The sequence below is a fragment of the Coregonus clupeaformis genome, chromosome 3 (genome assembly GCF_020615455.1).
Source record: "Coregonus clupeaformis isolate EN_2021a chromosome 3, ASM2061545v1, whole genome shotgun sequence".
In the NCBI taxonomy this organism is placed as follows: domain Eukaryota; kingdom Metazoa; phylum Chordata; class Actinopteri; order Salmoniformes; family Salmonidae; genus Coregonus; species Coregonus clupeaformis.
Genome location: NC_059194.1, coordinates 21,495,309 through 21,516,170, shown reverse-complemented (window position 1 = coordinate 21,516,170; position 20,862 = coordinate 21,495,309). Strand labels below are relative to the sequence as shown.

General features: G+C 44.3%; 1 protein-coding gene across 2 annotated transcripts in view; it reads left to right on the top strand.

Annotated features, from left to right (window-relative positions):
- The first annotated feature begins 6,122 nt into the window (after positions 1-6,122).
- Positions 6,123-20,862, top strand: part of LOC121541301 (protocadherin-1) — a 354,738-nt gene continuing 339,998 nt past the window's right edge. For both annotated transcript variants that reach the window (XM_041850287.2, XM_041850294.2), the window contains exons 1-2: positions 6,123-6,749; positions 15,898-16,726. In XM_041850287.2, coding sequence (XP_041706221.1) covers positions 15,902-16,726 — 825 coding nt within the window. In that variant the 5' untranslated portion in view covers positions 6,123-6,749; positions 15,898-15,901. The remainder of the gene's footprint in view (positions 6,750-15,897; positions 16,727-20,862) is intronic.

Genomic DNA, 20,862 nt, shown 5'->3' with positions numbered 1-20,862 from the left:
TATAACTTGGGTGGCTGGAGTCTTTGACAATTTTTAGGGCCTTCCTCTGAAGGCCATAGACGTATAATCCATAGATGGCAGTTCCCATTCAAGTCAATATTGACAGCCATTGCTAGTGTACCCATGAGTTTAATAGTAAAATTGCCAGGGTTAGAGGTTCCAAAACCCTTCTATGGATTTTATGTCTATGGCCAAAATGCAACAAGCTGTTCCACAGATAGAAGAAGGGATGATAGGAGTGGGGAAAAGGTGCTGGTGCATTGATAGCCACACCAAAGACGGCATTATCGATAAGTAATAAAATAAAGACAGCACTTCTAAAAGACTAATTAAAATCAATCAAATTAAATCACATTTTATTTGCCAGATGTGCCGAATACAACAGGTGTAGACATTACAATGAAATGCTTACTTACAAGCCCTTAACCATCAATGCAGTTTTGTAAGATTTTTTTTTTTAAGTGTTAAGTAAAAAAAAAAAGAGCATATAACTAAAGAGCAGCAGTAAAATAGAATAACAGTAGGGAGGCTATATACAGGGGGGTACCGGTGCAGAGTCAATGTGCAGGGGCACCGGCTAGTTTAGGTAATTTAGGTAATATTTACATGTGGGTAGAGTTAAAGTGACTATACATAAATAATAGACAGAGTAGCAGCAGCGTAAAAGAGAGGGGTGGGGGGGGCAATGCAAATAGTCTGGGTAGCAATGATTAGCTGTTCAGGAGTCTTATGGCTTGGGGGTAGAAGCTGTTGAGAAGCCTTTTGGAGCTAGACTTGGCGCTCCGGTACCGCTTGCCGTGCGGTAGCAGAGAGAACAGTCTATGACTAGGGTGGCTGGAGTCTTTGACAATTTTTAGGGCCTTCCTCTGACACCGCCTGGTATAGAGGTCCTGGATGGCAGGAAGCTTGGCCCCAGTGATGTACTGGGCCATACGCACTACCCTCTGTAGTGCCTTGCGGTCGGAGGCTGAGCAGTTGCCATACCAGGCGGTGATGCAACCAGTCAGCTTGCCACACCGTGGCCTGCTGAATTCTTTGATTTTGGCACAAATTAAAATGTGGCACTGACTGGATTGATGTTTCAGCATTGTCTCAAAAAAGAGTTTGGCGTTTTGACTAGCCATGTGCGAAATGCACGCACAGCTACAAGCCTGCTAGTTAGCAGCAGTATCCACCGTCGTAGTACAGATTAAGCCTGACCTGGAATGTGAAGCTAACTGAAGCTGGCTAGCTTTATAAAAGCCTGAGTAGATTAGCTTGCTTTGTAGTATACCACTCAGGTGGTGTTAGTGACCAATCTCCCAGAGTGAGGACCATTGCACGTTGATTGATTATTGGGGAGATGATGCACACACTGATTGTGGTTAAATCAGTGCATGTTACACTGAGCAACACTTTCACAAACACATTCTAAAAACCATCAACAAATTCTCTGAACTTCAAATCCTAGTAGATGATAATGTTATTTTGTTATCCATCCATGTGGTAGGAATATAGAGCGGCATTGTACGTGGCAGTACAATAAATGAAAAATAATGGGGTGGTAATCATCCACATATCATCCTAACAGCACATAATCATATGGTCTTTCTTCCCCATACGTAGGTTGTCAGGAGGCAATAACAAATCCCCAAGGGTTAGATGCTTCGAGCACAAACTGTTGATGTTTGGAATCTAAGATAAGGTGTTGCTTTTCCACCCTCATCCACCTCTAACTACGAGTCCAGCTGTGAGGATCAATACCAGGAAGTGGATGGAGGTCAGCGAGATTCATTTCAACTTTCTGCTCAGTAGACAGACAAACTGACTTAACATCTAACAACAAAAGAAGGGTTTGTGATTAAACATAACAAATATTCATATTCAATCCCTGCCCTGGGTGTATTTTTGATAACATATTTAATTTACGTATTATGATTTAAATAAGTATTTTTAAAGGGGCGTGTAATGAAAAAGATATCATTATGATTCCAAAAAGTATTTTTAAAGGGGCGGTGTAATGAAAAACACATCATTATGATTCCAAAAAGTATTTTTAAAGGGGCGGTGTAATGAAAAACATATCATTATGATTCCAAAAAGTATTTTTAAAGGGGCGGTGTAATGAAAAACATGATTACACAAAAGAACGCTCACAATAGTTGAAAATCCCAGACAGAGAAAACCGCACATTCAATCGTCCGATTTAGACGTCGATAAGCAAGTGAATCTCCAAGCTAGCAACTGGCTATTTAGCAAGTTGGCTAAGTTAGTAAGTGATTAGGGTTAGGTATAAGTAAGTAGCCTTGTATTTACAACACAGTGACACGTCCACAAGGGGCACCAAAATCAACAACATGTCAGGATTCGTACCACTGCAACTTGCGGATTGCGAGCCGAGGGCTCTGTCTAACAATCCGTCTGTGATTATGCTTGAGAGAACAGGCAGTACTGAATGCACTCAGTAGTTATTGATTAGTTATAATGCCTCAGTAAAGCATTTATTAAACCTGAGCTGCTAAGATAACATTATTGCTTGTTCACAAAGCCCCCCACCTCTCTCCTATAAGGTGTGCAATAAGAACAGCTAGAGGTGAAGCTGACGTGCCCAGCTCTGATTGTGTGTGTGTTGGTCAGAGTGTGTGTGTGTGTGTGTGTGTGTGTGTGTGTGTGTGTGTGTGTGTGTGTGTGTGTGTGTGTGTGTGTGTGTGTGTGTGTGTGTGTGTGTGTGTGTGTGTGTGTGTGTGTGTGTGTGTGTGTGTGTGTGTGTGTGTGTGTGTGTGTGTGTTGCAGTGAATCCGGAAACTCAGAGGGTGACTTCCAGAGAGTGGCGAGGGGATCAATAAACCCATCTTCAGGACACACTCGTGACTTGAATGATGTAAATTCATGTTCCACTTTTAAATAATAAAATGAAATTCAAATGAACAAATCCCCCCTGTCGTTTTACAAGATATAAACCTCAGTAACCATTAAACATTTAATTTGAGGTATAGGCTATTTCATCTGTTATGTGTGTCACTTCTTGAAATCAGACATAAACAAATGTATGTGTCATATAATTAGGCAAGCCTCTCCATTATTTTATATTAAATCGCACGAACTCCAAACATATCGTGGTGAATGTCGGGATAGCACTTTGCTCTGAAGCCTGCAGCCTTGCTGGCTTTGCCGAAGTGGCAATCGGAGGGTCAAATTAGCCCCTACACCCTCGATAGTTTTCACTCCCTCAGCTTTGGGACACGCACAAATGGAGGGCCGAGGGTCGAGGGGAAGGGTGATTTGAGATTCAGACATAGTGTACGTATGTGTGTGTGTGTTTCCGTGTGTCCAAGTGCGTGCTTGCGTGAGGGAGAGAGAGAGACAGAGAGACGAGAGAGAGAGAGAGAGAGAGAGAGAGAGAGAGAGAGAGAGAGAGAGAGAGAGGAGAGAGAGAGAGAGAGAGAGAGAGAGAGAGAGAGAGAGAGAGAGAGAGAGAGAGAGAGAAAGAGAGAGAGAAAGAGAGAGAGAGAGAGAGAGAGAGAGAGAGAGAGAGAGAGAGAGAGAGAGAGAGAGAGAGAGAGAGAGAGAGAGAGAGAGAGAGAGAGAGAGAGAGAGAGAGAGAGAGAGAGAGAGAGAGGTTAGAGTGTGTGTATGTCATTAGCACAGTGAATAATTCATCCCCTTGTTTGACTTAATAACTCTGGAGTATCTGGGGATCAGGTTGGATGGTTGTTTGTTCTGTGATAAGCTGATGAAGCCTGTTAGCTTAGCGGCCAGTGCTATATTAGCCTGTTTTCTCTACTGATTTGAATCTCCTACACGGGTGCTTCTTCCGCCCCATACCAAAAAGGAGGTTGCAGTGGTAGCGTTTTACGCAACATGCATTGTGACCGAAGTTGTCTTGTATATGGAGAGAAAGAGAGCGAGAGAGGCCGGTAGCCTAGTGGTTTGAGTCTGATGTCGCTGCTTCGAACAAAACCCAGAAAAAACTGTGCAACTCCACAGAGCTTGCTCGGAAACATTGGAGCGTGTGCATGTTTGCGGCCAAAGCTTTAAAAGTAAGTCTGGAGGTCTACACCTCATTAGTGCAGTCCCATCCTGCAGGATATGGCTTTCTCCACACGCATGACTCCAGCGCTGTCAAAACACTTAAGCCTGCTGCGCTTCAAAATGGACAAATGTTCACCTTAGTGCTGGGAAAAGCAGCCCAATCCGTTCTCTGTGGCGTGTCACTGCAATGCCATTTCTAATTTCTAGTGAATGTTAAACACACACCATCACGTCGTCTCTCCGTACACTCTTATGGGAAAAAAGGTGCTGTCTAGTATTTTAAAGGGTTCTTCGGCTGTGAACGGACCTTCCAAGGTAGTTAAGAGCTCCATTAAAATCCCTTTCAAAGTGAAATACTCTCGCTGTGCCTCTCAGTGATCGCCACTTATGATAGAGACTTATGATGGAGAACTATGATGGAGACTTATGCCATTACACCTTCTTAATCGCCTTATTGATCCATTTGCGGTGGATTTCCTTTCTACTTAATTTCCAGTGAAGCTGCACAGTACTAGAGAGTTGAACATTTTATTAAACTCAGAACACAATCAGGACTAGAGCCCATAGGGGAACACATGAGGATGTGGGGGAGAGGTTTTTCCAATGGCCCTCTCTTGCGTTGGGTTAATTGAAGTCTGTAATACTTGGAAATTAACTCTACAAGGTGTCAGAGGATGTCTGAAACTGCTCTCTGACCAGACTTCAACTAATGTTTTTTTACTCAGCAAATGCCTCTTTTTTATGGGAGGAGATTAAGGCAAACTTAAAAAAAGAAAAGCACCAGGAATTAATAAATAAAGTACTATTGATATGGTACTCTTTCATTAATTGGGATTGTATTGCTTGCTTGACCTCTAGTCATATTGGAAGACATACCTATCTTGGCCCCAGTTACTTTGATTTACCTTTAAAGGTCAATTTACAAACTGTAAGACACAAGAAGGATCCATCTATGGTCATACATGGGACTGTCTGTATGTCAGGGTTGTGGTAGAAGAAAATAAGTGTACTATTAATAGCCTATATTTATTTATATGTGATTTAATTAACACTGAAACATGTAATTTCTGTGAAATATGATTGATAATTGTAGGCTACCAATGATTTTTTATCTCAATCGAGGTAATTCCACTGGTAATTGTGATTTTATACTTGCTATGACTGACTACACCTGAGTCTGTGGAACTGTCAGATTTTCACACATCATTCCCATTTGGTCCTGCAGGTGGCGGGCGCTACAAGAACAACTAACTCCTGCTGCGCTCTGTTTTCGACCCCAGCTCATCTCAAGTCAGACAGCGTGTTACACACCAACCTGATATCTGTATACTCAGTGAATTAGTGCAGTCTTCACATTTTAGAAGTGAGAGGGTTACGATCAAATAACCAAAGGGATAAAGCCCAAGCACGTAGGCTATGTGCTTGCTTGGATTTAGTTGTCATGACTATTATCTATAATGTTGTTGAGGACGATTTGACAAAACTATTCAGATAGGCTACGGTATAAAAGGAAGTCACGAAGTGTATGCTATTTGCATTTAATAATGTATAAAACATTACAATAACTTCCTCTTTAAAACGTTATTGTTCCACTGCCACAGAGTGTCAATACTGAACTATGTGTTCCCCACCTAACTTATAGCCACCTGTCAAAATGTGTTAGAGTTCATAATGGACCGAGATGAAGGCAGAATATCCCGTATGATATAATTAATGAGCGGTATAGGCTATGGTTGTATTGTACGCATCAATATATATATATATATATATATATATATATATACAGAGAGAGAGAGAGAGAGAGAGAGAGAGAGAGAGAGAGAGAGAGAGAGAGAGAGAGAGAGAGAGAGAGAGAGAGAGAGAGAGAGAGAGAGATTTCTAAAATGTAGGCCTATGTGAGAAAGATAATGTTAGGAAATCTACATAAATGGGACTTGCTTCGCTCCGCCTTTCTTGCTGTTTGTCTATGTGTGTGTGTGTGTGTGTGTGTGTGTGTTTGTGTGTGTGAGAGAGAGAGAGAGAGAGAGAGAGAGAGAGAGAGAGAGAGAGAGAGAGAGAGAGAGAGAGAGAGAGAGAGAGAGAGAGAGAGAGAGAGAGAGCAATCATTTTGAAATCACTTCACTCTCACACACACAACGTGCAGTCGCGCGGTGAGCGGTGGAGCGAACGATCCCGAGGCAGCCCATAGCTGTGTAGCTGTACAGAGGGTCACTGAAAGAGGACCAAAACGCAGGCAACTAATGGACATATAGTATTTAGTGTTTTTTATGTAATTTTTTTTTACTTTGGAACCCTCTGCTATGGGAACATATTGAGGATTAGCTTAGCAGCCGGTGAGAATGTTCCAAACTAAGCACGGGATGCCGCTGTGAAACTGGTCCGGAGACGTACTATATATGGTTGTTTCCGTATCGGAGGAGGGGACAACAATCTGATGTGCAGCGCTTCGGGTCACCAAGTTGTTTTCTGCCGGCAATTAACGCACACGATTTGATATCAGGGGGACCGTCATTGGATTTGAAGGAATAGGCTAACCGTCGTCGGCTGATCAAGTGGATTGTTTGTTGTTGTTTTTTATCACAGGGAGTGCGTTGTTCATGTATTGTGGATTCCGAATTGTGGGGAGATACTGAGGGCTGAAGTGGCTTCGTTCAGGAGCGGAGAGGGATCGAAGCTTCTAGCCCGGCTGAAGCGCTCAGAGCTGGGATAGGCTACTGAGGAGTTCTCATCCATCCAAGGTACGCTATGAACTTCATTGTCACGACTCAGCGCTCATATGACGGCTATATTGACCGTAAACACGCACATATTATGATTCACACACGAGTGGAGCCAACAAAATAGCCTCGAATCTGACATATTATAATTTCCAGATTTTGATAGTTCAATATTGTGTCTGTCACCTGCCTCCCATAACCTACCAGTCCCTTGGGTAGGCTATGCGATCCATTACGCGCAAGAAATTACACCATATGCAGGTCCAATGTTGTGTATTTTCCAATTCATTGGGAAAGGTATCATTATAATGCCGACTCGGGGATAGGTAGAACTAAATATTCCACAAATGTATGGCGATTTCGGTCCGTTTCATTCCGAGGGTGAACACTTGTTGTTTGCTTTCCGACCGTGGACTTTTGTGTCGGCGGTTGACATTCACCGCATGATTTTCCACTGATGACTACGGATGTTAGATGTTTTCCCCTACACTAGCCTACTGGTGTTGATTTCTCTATGAGAAACCGTGCACTTATCCCGTCCACCCTCGAAATGTCCTTTCCATATAGGTCATAAATTAGCTAAAGCTCCCAACGAAATATCTCCTTCTGGGGGTCACGAAACGCGAGTTTTATGAGGACCATATAAGGAATATATGAATTTAATATTTATTCCTTTACTATTTATATATATTTTTTGTGGTGATACCTCAGCCCAACCGAGCCAAATAACGTTAGGCCTATGAGTTGAATGTAATAGGCTAATAGTAAGGTAATAAATAGCCTAATCAATAGGCTATTACCATTACAATATATCAGAACCGAATACCCAGCAATAGGCCTATAGGCTAAAGTAGATTGATTGTAAATTGTCCATGAATTGCCAAATAAGTCACTTCTTTTTAAATAGTCATCTAATGTAATTTATAAAACAGTCATATGGGTAGCCACAACGCCCTTCCAAAACAGCTCCCTATTAGACGCGCTTCTATCACCTGTAGCTGAGTCTTTGCAAATAGCTTATTGGTACAGTACCTTTTAAATGAACATTCCCTCAAATTCTAGCCTAGGACTTTTTATCGACGGCCAATATGCTATAGTTATAACTAAATGGCAAATAGCTGAACTATATGAGTTATTTTTAAAAGTAGGATCAATGGTGGACAGCTCTCTGAAGCCGAGGCCGTAGCCTTTTCATGACATGACATTACTGCGAAATCCGGTCTTTCTGGCTTCTCCCGTTCCAAGCTGTCTCCTTCCACGGAGGCGTCTAACCTGCTAGGCAGGATGGTGGTGGTGCGGTACACATGAAACCATAAAGATGAAACTCGCACCTCTAAATCGCCTATCTCTTAGAATGGTATTGAAAAAGTGTTATATAGGGAGATTGAGGGCGCAACGACACACCATTCTATTATTGCATGCAATTACCTCATCTCCTCGCTCCATAATAATACTGGACTATATCTAGTTTTTATTAATTTTCATATCTAATACAAACAATAAAACTTTTGAATAGTGTTTTCCCGATAAGCGTTCATTAACTTGATTACGCTTCCCACTGCAGGTAATTTGGCTATTGCAGAGCCCGTCCCAATTGGCAACAGGCTGCTGCATTCCATTTAAGCCCTTCAAATAAATAGTCTAAACTCTAAAGGTAGGCAAGCCCTCACGGCCAAAAACTGCTCTGTAGTAGGCCTAGCCAACCACAATTTACCCAAGCCTGTAAATTGTAGTCCGGTGTAGGCTAGTGACTGTCTCCCGAGTGGCGCAGTGGTCTATACTGTGCCACTAGAGATCCTGGTTCGAATCCAGGCTCTGTCGTAGCCGGCCGCGACCGGGAGACCCATGGGGTGGCGCACAATTGGCCCAGCGTCGTCCAGGGTAGGGGAGGGAATGGCCGGCAGGGATGTAGCTCAGTTGGTAGAGCATGGCGTTTGCAACGCCAGGGTTGTGGGTTCGATTCCCACGGGGGGGCAGTATGAAAAATACAAATAATGTATGCACTCACTAACTGTAAGTCGCTCTGGATAAGAGCGTCTGCTAAATGACTAAAACGTAAAAAGGAAGCAAGCATTAGGGGGAGAAAGGTTTTGGGTTTAAGTCAAATCACCACGATTCCCTCCCCTCTGGTAAAATGCCAAGCGCCTCCACTCGTCTAATTCAGTTAAATGCGGGGTTCATGCAATTAAAATCGAATCGATACTGACAAAGCGTTTCTAGCGTTTCGTTGCTTACATAGCCTACCCGAAAATGTGTTTTAAAAAAAACGTGACCAAATGTGTTGCTGTATTTTAAACGGGTAGAGGCCTAGGCCTACTGTAGATTGGTCAAGCACACTATTGTGGACTATTGCATATAATTTCCATACTTACAAGCAACAAAGTGACGCAGGTCAGTGGAGTGATTGGTGACAGTCAGCCCACCCGGTTCCATGCAGTTTGAGTTCTGCACTGAGGTTCATTATCAACACAATAGCGGATACCTTCATGTCACGCGCCGAGCGGGATTCTGGGGTCGTTTCACGCGACCCCATTTGGTGTGTTTTACTGCTTATGTTGAGACCAGGAGAATGTTGCCTCATTGAATCGTGAGTATTTTCGCCTTTAGTTGTTTGTGCATATTATTTGACAGTAGCCCACTAAATGTTTCAACCGTGTAGCCTGTTGGCCTTGAGGAATTGTCAGCCTACGAGAGATAGGTTAGGCTACATGTGACGGTTTTCCATAAGCGAAAAGGCTTCTCGTGTCTGTTGTTTCGTATCACAGGTTTAATGAAGTAGCATATCTTTCCAATTTATTCTCATACAAATCCACGTCATGGTCAGATTTAAATTGTGCAATGCTGCGAATGAGCAAGGAATGCCGAGATAAACTCGGGAAAATAAATAGGACTTTGTGTAGGCTATGGACATTTGTGCGTAAAATTAATGATCTGAGTCAACAGGTTCACTAATGCATCATTAAAATTTTGAAAAATTGAAATTGCATTTTTTAAATTAAAGGTCTTAGCCGTCTGCCATAGACCTCATGAGAATGGGTGTGGATAATTGTCTATGCTTGAAAGTATGCATTTCCACAGCATGTTTTGGGTTCATTAGATCCTCTTCCAATTTAGTGAAAGTGACTTCCAATTAGGTGTGTTGCGACCGCAGCCAGGAAACAATAGGATATTTTTCTATATAGTAATTCACCAGAATTAGACCATGTAGGTTACATATGGATATAATCATTGCATTCATTCCGACTCCAGCAACTGTAATACATATGTTTTCAAGGAGATCACGCCATGACGTCTGATATTCTCCTAGGTCTTATCTTGTAATATATAAGTAGAGAGTAGTTCCATCTGCCATCAAGGGGATAATCCCTATGTGTTTATACTGGGTGGTATGCTCAATTGAAGGCAAGGCAGCATGGTGTCAGACAATATGGAGAGGGGCGTGACCACTCTGTCTGGTTGAGAGGCTAGATTTTGTGCACCTTGGTATAATCCAAGGAGACAGCCAAATTATGGAGATCATACAACTCTGCCATAGCTCTAGTATGTGTATGTCATTGACCGTAGCTAGATAACACCTCGTTTTCCCTTTGGAGATGCTAGCTAGTGCATTGGCAAAGAACAGTCTGTTGGAGCGGTTAGACCACAATCATTCTCACTGCAGTTTATCTCATAGGCTAGACTAGAGGGGGATAGAGAGCAGGCAGTATCCTGCTCACCTAGACTAGAGTCTTCCAGCCCAATACTGTGTCTGTGTCTCATCACCCCTTCAAATACCACGCTGGTAAATACAGTGAACTACTAACAACCATACGTAGTGGTGAACTATGTTAAAGCCTGAAATTGTCCCTGATATTGCATTTCCACCAGCAGCCACAGAGATAGTCCCAGCATGTTGTGTCTCACTGTATATCACCCTAGCATGCCATATCTCTGCCAGCCATCACCAGTGGGTGGTGTAGTCGAGCACTTTAGTCTCCATCCGCCTTACGCAGCAAGCCGTGGCTCGGTGGCGCTATCCCCTTATGGTCTGCCTCTTTGACTGGCACAGACAGGCAACCGGCAACAGTTTGTCTGCTTCCCAATACAGGGGGAGAGAGGGATCTGGGCCAAACAATTGGGTTGAATGAAATCATTAAAGTAATCCCTTTTGTGCTATGGGGGTAAGGGGCCACCCATCTAGCATGGAGAGAAGCCCCCGTCCAGCAGTCCCCAGAGCGGGGAAGAGAATGTGGCTGATTGTGCTGGACAATGACCTTGCTGGATGGGCCATCCAGGGTTGGGTTCTGTCTGGCTTTAGGACTTGCTCACCTTAACCTCCCCCCACCCTCCTCCATCCATAGGCACTCCAGGCCAGTTTCTTGTATTGTGGCGATAGAGAGATGTAGTAGGATGCTGTTCAATGTGATTGTCAATTCTGACAATGGAGCCAAATAATATTTATGTATGGGATGTATTTAGATGTCCAAAGTTCTTATGCAATAGATCACTTCAAACCAGAACAGATGAAAAGCCAGTGTATAAAAAATGGAAAGAGTCATGTTCTGTGTGATTGCTACTATGTGGTTTATATATGATGGGAAAACTCACTAATACACAAGATGGGAAAGCATGTGCTTGATTGGCTGGAAGAACCGCATGTGTACATGTGCCTGTATTGGCTGTGTGTGTGTGTGTTGGGGGGGGGGGGGTTCCTCTACTTATGTTGTTGTTTGTAACGTTGTAATATCAATAGCTGTCTTTCTCCAAAACTCAGCAGTAGCTCAACAAGTTCTAAAACAAATAAGCTAACTTTTCATTTGTTTGCCTTGAGATCTTATGAGGAGTTGGTGAGTCTTGTGTAGTGCAGTAAAAGGCCTTGTGACGTATTCGGCGCACCTGGCCCTGCACAGTGAGGTTACACATTAACCAGGGAGGGGCAGATGCCATCGGCCGGTGCTCTCATAGAGTCAATCATTCCTCCAGCACGTCTGGAACTATGGCACTTCTTAACCTCCATAAATGCCACTGTGTAATTAGATACTTGAATTATTCAGCCTTATGCACATTCCAATGAGGGCTTGAGTGAAGTGTGTGAACAGCTTCTCGTTACCATGATGCAGTGGCATCGCCAAGGTAAATTACTTGGCTAACTTGCTGTGTTTGTATCGCTGTTTCTTACGCAAGTGCTTTTGTGTCGCTACCCCCTTTCCTGAACAATCACTTGGCCATGCTTTTATTGAGGCTTGACTGTAGTTGGCAGAGCTTAGTGGTACTTTGGCTTGTTGTGGAGTATACCGTAGTGTAGTTAGCAGACCTGGGTTCAAATACTATTTGAAATCTTTCAAATACATTGACTGTTTGCTCTGGAGTTTTAGATGTAAGGGGGGTTAACGTTTTTGGAACTATTCTATTGGTCCATTAAGCCAGACAAGCTCAATCAAGCAGATAAATTAGGTCTATTTGAAATTATTTCAAATAGTATTTTCACCCAGGTCTGGTAGCTAGCTGGCTGGTTGAGGGAAGGTTGCTGGGGGGTTAGGATGATGAATTCCTAGCCACGGGTTTGAGTTAAAACTTAATACAACGGTTGTGCGCAGTGTCAGCGGGGAGGCCTCAGAATAGCAATTAGCCTGTTAAATCTGTTAACCCCCCTCAGTGTGGAAGTACAATGCTCACCCAGAGAAAAGAGGGAGAGGGAAAGATGAGTGGAGGGAGGGAGGAGACCGAAGGAAACTGGAGGAGAGAGAGAGTTGGAGACACAGAGAGAGAGGGAGTACAGGAGGGAGAAGGTGAAAGTGAGAGCTAGAGAGGAGTAGCGAAGAGGGGAGGGAGGGAGAAAGAGTGTATGGAGAGAGAGAGAGAGAGAGAGAGAGAGATGTACAATGAGGGGATTTGTAATGGGTCTTTGTGAGCAGGATTTAGCGTGCAGCAAGGATTCTAGCAGAGGACACAGCATCACAGGTGTAGGGCATGTGTGGGTGGCAGGAACAGACATAGAAATATGAAAGCAGTAATGGCTGTGGAGCATAAAGCAAACAGCCTGTCTCACGCAGTACAATACACAGTGCACAAGTCAATGCTTTTTTATTCTGAAATCTGTTGGTTTAAATAATATTTAAAGTTGATAGAAACAAGTGGGTGTGGTGAGAAGGAACGAGGAAGCTTCTAGTTTCCAAGGTATTCTACGACAGCAGAGCGCCCTCTCTCTCGCTCTCTCTCGCTCTCTCTCGCTCGCGTGTTCTTTTTCGAATTCTCACGCATTGCTCACACACACATCTCTCCAGCACTGCTGATGAGAGGCCGCCCATGTTGATTTAGTAGCCAAAAAGCAGCGCCGCCATAAATCGGACCCACTGTCCGCTAAATCCTGGACTGCTAATGTTGACAGATAATGCACGGGAGAAAGCTGTGTTGACGGCCCATTGTCATTAAAATATATGCGCTATTGTCTGTGCTTGCATGTCTGGACACTGGTCGGAGTGTCCCTCTCCCCTCTCCAGGAAGGCTGAAAGGGGTAGTGGGTAAGGGGTAAGGGGGGAGATTAAGGCAATGCCAGGTGCTAGATGTAGATGTGACTTTCTTAAGTTTCGAGTGTCTTGTAAACGTTGGAGTCGTTAAGGGGCCCTGCCACTCAGAGCCACCGGGGTGTTTCATTTCCATCACAATGTCCACCTCTCTGCCAGGCCACTCAGTTTGACCAGTCACTCACTCACGCACACACACACACAGGAACCTACCCTCCTCTCTCTCTCTCTCTCTCTCTCTCTCTCTCTCTCTCTCTCTCAGAGCACACACTAGCGATGTTGCTCCTCACTTCTCCTCTGTGCTCGAGCCTCAACGGCTCCCTGACTCTGCTCCCTGACACACATTCTCGTCACGCACACACACACACATTCACAGACGAGTGAGACTGTTCCAGTGAGAGTCCAGAGGTGTGGGGAAGGCTGTGATGAACAAGTGGGGATCTTCCTGTGGCTGGTGCATGGCTTCTCCAGAGACCATTTCCAAGGCCCCCCGGCCAGTAGCACAGAGTCTGCATTCCAAATGGCACCCTATTCCCTATGTAGTACACTTATTTTGACCAGTACCCACCAGTGCCCATACCACTATATAAGGAATAGGATGCCATTTGGAACTCAACCCGAGTCTCTCACTGCCCCTTTAGCACCATCCATCATAATGAAACCAGTCAAATCACATTTCATTGGTCTCATACACGTATTTAGTAGATGTTATTGCGGGTGAAGCAAAATGCTTGTGTTCCTAGCTCCAACAGTGCAGTAATATCTAACAATACACAACAATACACACACCCTCACACGCTTATCATTTCATATCTACTACATGTGTATGTACACACATCTGTGACAGTGGCGTGATGATACATTTTTGGTGATAGAGTTTGGTCTCTATCACCAACTATGGCCTCTCTAGGTTTTCAATAAACAGGTCCATGATGTGGTCAGTTGGTTGGATGGGTTTTTAGTGGACGTCTGTGTTTTTCCCCACCAGCGGTACAGAATTCAATGCAGCCTGTTCTCCCTGGCCTCTTCAGAGTTGTGAAATACCTGACCTGCTGAGAAGTGGAGAGGTAATCCTGAGGCCGGGGGTGAGGTATTTTGCACCTCTGAAAAGCCCTCCACGCTCTACCACACACAAAAACACACGCTCTACCATACAGAAAAACACTTACACACACAAACTGAACACACACTTTATAATTCTGACTGTGTGAGTGTCATCAGGGGAAAGAGGAGCTGTCATTTGCAGACCCAGATTTAGACTACAAAAATGAGTCTCTCTCCCACTTGCTCACCCTCAATCATAGAGTGCAGCCCCTGTTCCTCACCAGCCTCATTAGTACATCTCTCCTGCCTGGGTATGAGGAGCGTTCTGTTGGTATATGCTTGAGAAGCCTATATGTCATTTATTGTGTGTGTGGTGTGTGTGGGAAAAAGTGAGTGTGTGTGTGTTGTGGACGTGTGTTTAGGCCTGGTGTGTAATATTTCTCATCTCAATCGGCGTCACACGGAACAAACAACTGCTCCCTACTGATGTGTGTGTTTCTCTCTCTCTCTCTCTCTCTCTCTCTCTCTCTCTCTCTCTTATTATTATTATTATTTTGCCTCATTAAAGAGCCACTTATACACCAGGGGACCACAGACTTCCAGGAAATGAAGGTTTATTTTCCTCCTCTCTTATCTTTGCAATGGTGTACTCACACTAGCACAACACACACACATGTATTTACGAAGAGGAGGAGGATGAGGAAGATGAGGAGGAAGAGAAGGCAAATCAGTCATTCCTCATTTCTTTATACAGAGCATCTGGGGAGAGGGACGGGGGGACAGGGGGACTGGGACGTGGGGATGATTAGAAGACATCCTTTCAAAAACAAGGACGTGAGAAACTCCACAGATTAACCCCCGCAGACCTGTCTCCTTGCCCCGGTTGCAGCGAGCATGAGACTCTCCACACGCAGAGAAAATATACAGTGAAGTGAATTAGAGCCAGGGGAGAACAGGGAAGTGGGGAAATGGGGATCAAAGCTGTGTGCTGAAACAGAGAGGTAATTAATAAAGGAGGGAAGAGGTTAAGAATCAAAAGGAGAGTTGCTTTGTGTGTAAATTACCGTGTGTTCAATTAGGCCTTGATTGGGTTGCTTTTGGTTGTGATATAATCGGCGCTGAAAACAAAACCCCTGGGATTTGGCACCACATATGAGTTTGCTAGTTGCTGCCTTTTAGTGGCATATTCAGTTTCAAAGGAAGTCCAAATTAGTGAGCTGTACGCAATTTTTGGTACCCTTGGAATAGCTGAAGGACACCTAATGTTGTCAAAGTCCAGAATTAGCAGGAGGAGGTAGGCAACAGTGGCAGTAAAATGGTTCTTATCCTTCCCCTTAGTCTACTGCTGCATATGTCATTGAAGTACCTGGGAGAGATACAAGGTTGAGTCCGTGTTATGGATTGGACATGGCTCGAACTCTCACGAAACAGAGGTCACACACAAGTAATTGTTTCAGACACATTTAGTGTCTCGTGTGAAGAAGTTTGCAATAAATTAAAACGAGACCTGTCATAAATCCCGAAGAGTTACCCAAGTGTCTTTAAAAGTTGTTCAGACCTTTCTAGAAGATGAGGCCATTTCTAATCATGTTTGTTTGTCTTTGTCTTTGTTTTTCTTACAGACCGATGCTGTGCCAGTCGAGCAGAGTGATGGCGCTGAGGTGGGATGCCACGCTGGTGTTGGCCGCCATGCTTCTGGTTTGCTGTGGCGCCGCTCCCACTGACATTCTCTACCGGATGCTCGAGGAGCAGCCGCCCAACACGTTGATCGGCAGCCTGGCATCGGATGAGGGCCTGCCCGACTCGGGCCACCTGTACAAGCTGGAGGTGGGCACCCCTTACCTGCGCGTGGACGGCAAGACTGGAGACATCTACACCACAGAGGTCCCCATCGACCGTGAGACACTGCGGGACTGCCGTAACCTGTTTGAGGGCGACAAGTGCTTCCTGGAGTTCGAGGTGTCCATCACGGACCTGAAGCAGGGCCAGGGACCGCGGCTGATCGAGGGCCGCATCGAGGTGCAGGACGTCAACGACAACACACCCCAGTTCACCTCACCCATCCTCATGCTGTCCATCCCAGAGAACACGCACATCGGGGCACTCTTCTCCATCCCCATGGCCAGCGACAAGGACTCGGGCCACAACGGCGTGGCCGAGTACTCGCTTAGTGCCGGGATCGACGCCGACCAGCTCTTCAGCCTGCAGGTGGCCGAGGACACAGACGAGAAGCAGCCGCAGCTCATCGTTATGGGCAACCTGGACCGCGAGCAGAAAGACTCGTATGATCTCAACATCCGTGTGGTGGACGGGGGCACACCGCCGCGCGCCAGCAGCGCCCTGCTGAGGGTGACCGTCACCGACCAGAACGACAATGCACCCAAGTTCGAGAGGAGCCACTATGAGGCTGAGCTGGCCGAGAACAGCCCTATGGGACATTCAGTCCTGCAGGTACTAGACACACAGGGATACCTACAGTACATACACAGAGATACCTACAGTACATACACAGAGATACCTACAGTACATACACAGAGATACCTACAGTACATACACAGAGATACATACAGTACATACACAGAGATACCTACAGTACATACACAGATATACCTACAGTACATACACAGAGATACCTACAGTACATACACAGATATACCTACAGTACATACACAGAGATACCTACAGTACATACACAGAGATACCTACAGTACATACACAGATATACCTACAGTACATACACAGATATACCTACAGTACATACACAGAGATACCTACAGTACATACACAGAGATACCTACATTACATACACAGAGACTACAGTGGGGAGAACAAGTATTTGATACACTGCCGATTTTGCAGTTTTTCCTACTTACAAAGCATGTAGAGGTCTGTCATTTTTATCATAGGTACACTTCAACTGTGAGAGACGGAATCTAAAAACAAAAATCCAGAAAATCACATTGTATGATTTTTAAGTAATTAATTTGCATTTTATTGCATGACATAAGTATTTGATACATCAGAAAAGCAGAACTTAATATTTGGTACAGAAACCTTTGTTTGCAATTACAGAGATCATACGTTTCCTGTAGGACTTGACCAGGTTTGCACACACTGCAGCAGGGATTTTGGCCCACTCCTCCATACAGACCTTCTCAAGATCCTTCAGGTTTCGGGGCTGTCGCTGGGCAATACGGACTTTCAGCTCCCTCCAAAGATTTTCTATTGGGATCAGGTCTGGAGACTGGCTAGGCCACTCCAGGACCTTGAGATGCTTCTTACGGAGCCACTCCTTAGGTGCCCTGGCTGTGTGTTTCGGGTCGTTGTCATGCTGGAAGACCCAGCCACGACCCATCTTCAATGCTCTTACTGAGGGAAGGAGGTTGTTGGCCAAGATCTCGTGATACATGGCCCCATCCATCCTCCCCTCAATACGGTGCAGTCGTCCTGTCCCCTTTGCAGAAAAGCATCCCCAAAGAATGATGTTTCCACCTCCATGCTTCACGGTTGGGATGGTGTTCTTGGGGTTGTACTCATCCTTCTTCTTCCTCCAAACACGGCGAGTGGAGTTTAGACCAAAAAGCTCTATTTATGTCTCATCAGACCACATGACCTTCTCCCATTCCTCCTCTGGATCATCCAGATGGTCATTGGCAAACAGCAGACGGGCCTGGACATGCGCTGGCTTGAGCAGGGGGACCTTGCGTGCGCTGCAGGATTTTAAATCCTTGACGGCGTAGTGTGCTACTAATGGTTTTCTTTGAGACTGTGGTCCCAGCTCTCTTCAGGTCATTGACCAGGTCCTGCCGTGTAGTTCTGGGCTGATCCCTCACCTTCCTCATGATCACTGATGCCCCACGAGGTGAGATCTTGCATGGAGCCCCAGACCGAGGGTGATTGACCGTCATCTTGAACTTCTTCCATTTTCTAATAATTGCGCCAACAGTTGTTGCCTTCTCACCAAGCTGCTTGCCTATTGTCCTGTAGCCCATCCCAGCCTTGTGCAGGTCTACAATTTTATCCCTGATGTCCTTACACAGCTCTCTGGTCTTGGCCATAGTGGAGAGGTTGGAGTCTGTTTGATTGAGTGTGTGGACAGGTGTCTTTTATACAGGTAACGAGTTCAAGCAGGTGAAGTTAATACAGTTAATGAGTAGAGAACAGGAGGGCTTCTTAAAGAAAAATTAACAGGTCTGTGAGAGCCGGAATTCTTACTGGTTGGTAGGTGATCAAATACTTATGTCATGCAATAAAATGCAATTTAATTACTTAAAAATCATACAATGTGATTTTCTGGATTTTTGTTTTAGATTCCGTCTCTCACAGTTGAAGTGTACCTATGATAAAAATTACAGACCTCTACATGCTTTGTATGTAGGAAAACCTGCAAAATCGGCAGTGTATCAAATACTTGTTCTCCCTACTGTATATACTGTACATTTCTTTAAATATATATCTTTTTTCATTTTAGTAATTTAGTAGACACTTTTATCCAGAGTGACTTACAGTTAGATAGACATAGAGTGCCTTGCAAAAGTATTCATCCCCCTTGGCGTTTTTCCTATTTTGTTGCATTACAACCTGTAATTTAAATGGATTTTTATTTGGATTTAATGTAATGGACATACACAAAATAGTCCAAATTGGTGAAGTGAAATGAAAAACATAACTTGTTTCAAAACATTCTACAAAATAAATAACAGAAAAGTGGTGGGTGCATGTGTATTCTCCCACTTTGCTATGAAGACCCTAAATAAGATCTGGTGCAACCAATTACCTTCAGAAGTCACATAATTAATTAAATAAAGTCCACCTGTGTGCAATCTAAGTGTCACATGATCTGTCACATGATCTCAGTATATATACACCTGTTCTGAAAGGCCCCAGAGTCTGCAACACCACTAAGCAAGGGGCACCACCAAGCAAGCGGCACCATGAAGACCAAGGAGCTCTCCAAACAGGTCAGGGACAAAGTTGTGGAGAAGTACAGATCAGGGTTGGGTTATAAAAAAATATCAGACACTTTGAACATCCCACGGAGCACCATTAAATCCATGATTAAAAAATGGAAAGAATATGGCACCACAACAAACCTGCCAAGAGAGGGCCGCCCACCAAAACTCACAGACCAGGCAAGGGGAGCATTAATCAGAGAGGCAACAGAGAGACCAAAGATAACCTTGAAAGAACTGCAAAGCTCCACAGCGGAGATTGGAGTATCTGTCCATAGGGAAACCTGTTTCAGTCTTCGAGAGATTTGAGACTGGGGCGGAGGTTCACCTTCCAGCAGAACAATGACCCTAAGCATACTGCTAAAGCAACACTCGAGTGGTTTAAGGGGAAACATTTAAATGTCTTGGAATGGCCTAGTCAAAGCCCAGACCTCAATCCAATTGAGAATCTGTGGTATGACTTAAAGATTGCTGTACACCAGCGGAACCAATCCAACTTGAAGTAGCTGGAGCAGTTTTGCCTTGAAGAACGGGCAAAAATCCCAGTGGCTAGATGTGCCAAGCTTATAGAGACATACCCCAAGAGACTTGCAGCTGTAATTGCTGCAAAAGGTGGCTCTACAAACTATTGACTTTGGGGGGGTGAATAGTTATGCACGCTCAAGTTTTCAGTTTTTTTGTCTTATTTCTTGTTAGTTTCACAATAAAAAATATTTAGCATCTTCAAAGTGGTAGTCATGTTGTGTAAATCAAATGATACAAACCCCCCCAAAATCAATTTTAATTCCAGGTTGTAAGGGAACAAAATAGGAAAAATGCCAAGGGGGGTGAATACTTTCGCAAGCCACTCATTGACTCAGTCACAAAGTTTATATCTCTCTACCTCTCACACATGAATATAACTGCCATGTCATGCTCTGGGGCCATTTGTTTCAGTCAAAAGCGCAATGAAGTAGATTCACTTAGAGTAACTTATTTGAAAGAAAATAGCCTTTAAACTCAGACTTTTTGGTTCAGCTATTCGACTCCCCACACCATATTTATACTTCACTAATTATATCTGGTGGAGAGACTGTGAGAGGAACTGGTGAACTAGCTAACACTAACATCCCAAGAGCCCTCAAACTCCACTTGACAAGCACCCTCATTACATTAGGCCCCCTATTTCCCATGGGGCCTGGGCACCGATACAAAACAACAGGGTTAAGGTTGAGGAAACGATGGAACCAAATTATATTCTCCTCAGCAAATTGATTTTTCTTCCTCTTCCGTCTGTCGCTTTAACCACCGGTTTTACAAAACACTAGTGAATTATTGACAGGTTCTGAGAATGGCATATTGAATTGCAGTGCAACACAGCCGATAAGGCGAGCACTACAGTTGTCCGGGTTCCAGGAGCAATTTGAGACGAAGTGTCCAGGCATAAAATGTGTATAAATACTGTTAATCTCTCAGTCAACAATTAGTCCATGCGTTCAAGATGTTTTCAAAGAGCGTGTCAAGAGTGTTTTCTCCCTTCATAATCCTGCTAAGGGAGCAGTAGCAAATGAACGGCAAGGGCGGAAAAATGGTCTAATTTGATGACTTAAACGGGTCAGACGTGTCAATCAAGCATTTCTGCTTCCTCAAAGGAAT